General features: G+C 40.5%; 1 protein-coding gene across 7 annotated transcripts in view; it reads right to left on the reverse strand.

Moving 5' to 3' along the window:
- CIT (citron rho-interacting serine/threonine kinase) overlaps positions 1–6,523 on the reverse strand; it is a 137,118-nt gene that overhangs the window by 96,522 nt on the left and 34,073 nt on the right. For all 7 annotated transcript variants that reach the window (XM_019506781.1, XM_019506778.1, XM_019506776.1 and 4 more), the window contains exon 9: positions 1,489–1,669. In XM_019506781.1, the coding sequence (XP_019362326.1) occupies positions 1,489–1,669 (181 nt within the window). The remainder of the gene's footprint in view (positions 1–1,488; positions 1,670–6,523) is intronic.

The raw sequence follows: 6,523 nt of genomic DNA on the forward strand, positions 1-6,523 counted from the left end.
CTGCATTGACCTGCAGCACCTATGTTAAGCTGAGCCTTTAAACACCAGAGATACGCCAATGCACCTGAGATTTAACCTCAAATGCTCTCTTTTTGTACTGGGGCTCCAATACACACACACACACACACACACACACCCCTCTACCAATATACATAAATCCAGTATTGGGCCTCTACTGACAGTTAGATGAATGACATTCTGGTTCTGTCACATGGAAGTCTATGTAGGGATAGATCAACATCATAATTCGAGAAAGATTTTAACCCCACACATCTCCAGATGTTATTTACCATGTATCTCCCCAAAAGTCCTTCTGTTGATAATGTTAGATAACACCCTAATAGATTACATTCCTTCTTTCAATTGTTATTACGCCTTCCTCTTCTCCTTCCTCTACCCTGAAGGCAACATGTACTGGAAGGACAATCAGTGGTTCCCTTATTACTAGCCTAGGTATCATATAACCTTGATTCACAACATTGGAAAGATCAGGGATGCCAAGATACCATCAAATTTAGTTCTAGTACTTTTAGTAGCACAACCAACATGACAGAGACATTATAACTTGATTAAGACATATTGTCAGTTTTAATTCCCAGTGGGGACCAATTAGCAGCAATGAAAGACAATGGTTGACATTAAAATATAATACCTTAGCATGTTGAGTCACCCAATCAGCTAAAGCCTCAAAGGCCTTCTGGTACTGGGGTAAGGACTTCTCAAATTGATGTGCTGCACTAATGCTTTCTCATTCACTCTAATACCATAAGCCATGCACCCATCATGTCAAAGGGTTTGCACTATGCTATTCTTCCTCTCCCTGTCTCAGTTTTCATTACAAAATCTTTACTTCCCAAATAAAGATATTTTTTCTAGAGCTTTTCATCTCATCATATGTTCATGCCCAGCACAGTTCATGCAGATCTCTGACCCCATAATATACTAATACAGCAATGCCCAGGCTTAGCATTTAACTTGACCTAGCAGTACATCCTGCCAGCTCAGTGAAGCTCAATCTCTGGTTCACTGGCCCATCACCACATGTTCCCAGATTACTGGAGCTCGCTCGCTCTCTCTGTGGATCACTGACCCAGCCTCACTCTCCCTACTTCTCCTCCCCCACCCCCCAATCTGGTGGTGCCCAGCCTCTGCATCTCTGACCCAATAAAACACACCCTCACTTCAATATCAGAAGTCCTCTTCCAAAGATCTGCAATACCAGAAATCAAGCCACCCACTCCCCTCCAGACAACAGCAGCCCTAACTAAAACAAAGTAATTAAATCATGATTATAGAAAATTCATTTTCAGACTCAGAGAACAGTATCAGATGTACAATCACAGCAGCAACAGATAAAGCCTCAAGCCAACAGCTTTCCTAAAGCAGAGTGGAGGCCAGTTCAGAGCTGCTTTCCACCACCTCCCCCAACCTGCTACAAATGCTGATTTTCTAACAATCCTTTTCACTTAAACAGTAACCTCTACTTACTCTGATCTGAGGATCCCCAGTGTCTTGATAAATGAAAACCCCACAAATGGCAAATCTTCACCAGAAAAACCTGCTGAGTTCAACTGGCGCGGAGAGGATAAAACCCGCAAATTCTTCTCTGGTTCATCAAAATTTGAGGTGTCATCATCAGACTTGAGGGTAGGAACGAAGGGGGGAGGAGCTGGTAAAAAAGCAAGGAGAAAAGACAAAATTCAGCTACAGTTCGCTCTGCAACGGTCCCACTCATCCAGTGCTTGCAATGGCACTGCAGCTCCTGCTTTTAATCTTGCTAACACAAGCAGACTGAGCTGCTGCTCTCAAATCGTATTACAGCAACAAGAAATTAACCCCTCAGCTACCAACATGGCTACCATTCTGCAGGCAGAATGTCTCCCACGCTGGTTAAACTGGTTTTCTTTTTAACACAGGTATGTTAACTAACACCAAAAGGAACCAGCATAAAAAATACCTACTATATTTAAAGGTCAATTGTTCCTGATCCTTCTAGAAGAAAGAAAGATCTCTCTAAATTTGCCCAATTAGTGGAATAAAATATTACATGAGAATATAGTCTGCTACCTTGCTGGCCAGCTAACAGATCATTTCTGCCTATCCTCACTATCTAAAGCACTCCCAGTACTGATTTCTGGTCCTGTTACCAATAAATTGGTCTTGTTCCTGGAAGATTTCAACAAGCTGTAGCTAATAAATTCAAACAGCTCTTGAAAAGGGGAGAAAAAGAAATAAGAATTATTCCCCCAAGATAGTTTACTAGGGATTTGGAACTCTTGGTGGGACACCACTGCAGTCTGGCTCCGATACAATCACCTTTGAATAAAGATCTCATTGGCAGGAATTATAATGTCTTACCCCAGTGTCTAAACTGGTGACAGCTTAACTTGCGGTTGTTTAATTTCAGCCCATTTTCTAACATTTGCTGCAATTTAATTAAGCCAAAGAAACAAAAGTTCTTTTAAATGATGTGCAGCACCCTGGTTCCCTGCTGGTTTGGCTACGTGAGTGAAAAGAATGAATGTAAAAGCCTGCTATGCAATTCCTACCTTATTAAATCATGTTCCCTCCCAGGAAATTTTTTTTTAAACATTTCATCACTCAGGTCCTAAACTCACTGAAAATCTACTAAGCTCTCTTTTGCTCTGTGAAGGAGACAGCTCTTCAGTCAGCAACTCGAACACAGCTCATTGTTACAAGCTGATGGAAGTGCAGTGTGCTAAAACCGTTACCATGGATCCAGTATAGATCTCCTGTAGCTGAAGGGCTGATGAGAATTGAAGAACCAGGAACAAACATTACAGCCCCTGCAGTGCAGGCTCCCTGCTCCTCACTCTGTGCATGCTCTGAGTTTAACCCTACCTGCCTACATTCATGACAGATGCTGATGCTTAACTGACTGACACAAGCAGAATGAGTCACTGCTGGAGCTTGCTAGCTCCCTCTAGGTTGCCAAAGCCTTTCACAGCCCTGTTTTTAACTCTTTACTTTCTATACAAATTTATGCTTAAGATAATCACCAGACCAGCATTAATAGGCAAAAATCAGCCTGCTTAAATCACTAAATTGCAACAACAACATGCATGCTTCATTAGTGACTCTCCAGGGAGCCATCCTGGAACTGCTTCCAAGCAGGGAAAAGGAAGAAAACTCCATGAAGCAGGCAAGATGCTGTTCACACACAGTAGTCTCAAGCACAGAGTGGGGTGAATGGAGGAAAACCCAAAATTAAAAAGCATGCATTAAAAATACTTCATTTTACCTCTCAGACCGTCTTCAGAGCTTTTAAGTCTTCTTTGTTTGTATCAGGTTAATAAGTTCTGAAATTTTTAATTTTTCTTTTTTTTAAATCTAACTAATATTTGCCAGGAACTCTGTTATGCTGTGAATTAGTGTCCAATATGGCTCTTCTGTTCTCTAATTTCATTCATACAAGCACAAGAGCAACTGAAAACAATTCAACTTCATTACTTATAGCATCTTTCATACAAATGGTATTCCATAAAAATGTTTTGGCTTTTTTAATCTAATATTTGAGGGTAAAAATGAATTAATGACACTAAACAACACAGGAAGGAGCAAACTACCTCATTCACATAGTAAAGTCTAGAACCCCTCTTGGTTAGCCAAACACATCTCTTATCTCCATATAAAAAAAAAGTTTGGCAGATTTTTTTTTTTTTAGCTTTGAAATAGAGATAACTAGAGTTTCACCTTTTACCAGGAAGGTAGAAAGTTACAGATATCTACCTACTTACCTACCTATATGCAAAAATACACATAACGCATACATACAGAGAGAGCCATGGATAGATGGAGATAGGAAGAGAGAGCATAAGTCAGCCTCAAGCAATTAAACAAAATCTTTCCTCTTACCAGTAAAAATCTTACAGAAGGCCCAACTCACACTACAAAAATTAAAGAATGTCCAATTTAAATAGATTTAAGATCACATTTTATTCAGTTATTCATGTTGAGGTTTAAGGAAAGGTCTACAGAAAAGAAAGACAGTGAAAGCAAAATGAAAAGAAAAAACCTGAATTTGCCCTCTACTTTGCACCTCCTGGGGAGGCATTCATGTGAGAAGAGCTATTACCAAGCTAACACTGCTCAAAAGCACTTCTTTATAACCTTGTTACATTATTACTATCAAGAAACAATAGAAAAGGAAAAAAATGTGAATAGGAAGTCATTCAGCAAAGGCACTTCTGGTTGTAAATGAATCAGAACAGCTAACACTGACCAAAAGTGAAAGAGCTACATTTTAAGAGGTTTCAGGCCACTCTAGATGAGACCAAACTCACAGGAGAGAAGGAAAGAGATGATGTGCAGATCCACTCTGCCGGTTTGGCTTTGTTAATTACTTGGTAATGACTTTAGATTCTTTTATTCCTACCACAAAGGAACTTCCTTACCCAATAAAAATGCCTATAGGATAAACTGCAAGCCTTAAAAGTATAGAAAAGGGAAGAATCTAGTTGTTACACAAGGGTTCTGTGCAAGGGGAGCTTTGGATAAACCGGATACTTACTTCCTGTTTAAAATCAGAGTCCCATCCCTATCCAACTATGTACCCTCAGAGCAGCAGAATGAGCACTAGTGAATACAAAAGTGATATTATGTATCCAGAATATTCCCAGTTGCTTCTCAAAAAGGAAGAAACTCACCAGAGCTCAAGCCAAGACTGTGAAATGAATGGAGAATGCACACCATTCTACCCTGCAAGATATTTTCTACCCCCTCTAGGTATATTCAACAGGTGACAAAACTATACTATTCAGATAAGAATCTAATCCTGATACTTCAAGTCATATAAATCTGATCAGTGTATGGATCATTTTCTGCCTCTGATATATGGCAAATAAGTATACATGTTCTGCTCACCTTTTAAATACCTTCCAGTTGTATATTGCGTAAAAGTCCATCATATGCCTAGATATCCATCTCACAAGGAAGGATATAACCCTCACCCATCTGTTCCAAATAATGACTTTTGGAGGTAAAGGGGTATTGGTAGTTTTATATATCACTGCAGTACATTATCCAGTTTATCATAATCTTTAAGATGAATCCAAATAGCTTTTCTGAGGAAAAACAGTTTTTTAAACAGTGTGTCATTATGTAGACTTATGGCTACTTCAACGAATATTACCTTAATAAGGTCATTCCATCATTTCAAATTATTTCCATGTAACTTCAGAGACTGGATATTGCATTTCCCCTGGGTCAGTGAAAGACTTTATTGGAATAGGGGATTTAGAGGAACAATAGAACCTTTCCACAGAACAGAAATTTATCTTTTCTTGACCTGTCAGGTGATCTATATATTCTTCCTGGAGTCAAGAATTTACACAACCTTTCCAAGTAGCTTTAGCATTATTCTCTCTAGTGTTTTAAGATACCTATTGGAGTTATTAAAGGGAAAAAAAACAATTTATAGCATCTGCTCTGAATGATATCTTTAAGGATATTTAATCTAAAAGAGACTAACTGAACAACAGTATGAGGAAAGATGTAAAAACACAGGCCTAACCTATTTAAAGCAGTATTCGCTATCAGAAACAGAAGCTAACCTTAGTATGTTATTTTGTTCTCTGAAGACAATGAACTTCCTAAAATATTTTCTCTGAGCAGCACGCCTCCCAACCTGTATTGCATCAGGTATCAAATGGCCTAAGAAAGAACTTGATCTTAGCCCACAAGAAGCTGAGAAGCAATCATGGATTTTCCCCTTTAAAGGAGAAAAAAGTGGGAAACTGTGGATTTCCCCTTCCAGGTTGGCAGAGTTCCAGGCTACAAGGGGCTGCATGTGGAGCAGGGAAGGGCAATTGGAGGCAGGGGGCACCACATGCACATGCACACACATGAACATGGCAGCCAGGTGGAAAGCACCTCTCACAGCTCCCTGCAAGTAAATCTATGGGGGCAGGGGGGTGGGGGCACAGGTCACACGGTAGAGGGCAGGGGGGCACAGACCATGAGATGAGGGGGCCACAGGCAACTTAGCAGAGGGGCGGGGGACACAGGCTGTGCAGCAGGGGATAAGGGGTACATACCCCCCACAGATTTCTGCACCCACAGAATGGCGCAGGGCTGCATCTGGGCCAGACCAGCTGTGGGCAGGAGCTGCCTCCATGGCCCAGCAGGCAGACCCAGTGTGGGAGGGAGAGCTGCACCAGCAGCAGCAGCAGGGGCACAACTCACCATAGCAGCAAGGTGTTGGTCTAAGGACATAGGCAGGCAAGGTTCTTTGGGTAGATGTAATATCTTTTATTAGACCAAATGAGTAGTTGGAAAAAAGTTTTTGCAAACTTTTCTCTTTTATTAGACTCGGTTAGTCTAATAAAAGATATCACATCTACCCAAAGAACCTTGCTTGCCTAAAAAATGTTCAGTGTGCAATATTTGGATCAGTAGCAAGCTGCAGATCATACCTTGCTTCTTCTGTGTGTTTCTTTTTAGGGTGTTATCAAATGTTTGAAAGGATTACATTTTGAGTTTTCCTGTGCACCCCTGATTATTA

The sequence above is a fragment of the Gavialis gangeticus genome, unplaced genomic scaffold (genome assembly GCF_001723915.1).
Source record: "Gavialis gangeticus isolate Ggan-Ray unplaced genomic scaffold, GavGan_comp1, whole genome shotgun sequence".
NCBI lineage: Eukaryota > Metazoa > Chordata > Crocodylia > Gavialidae > Gavialis > Gavialis gangeticus.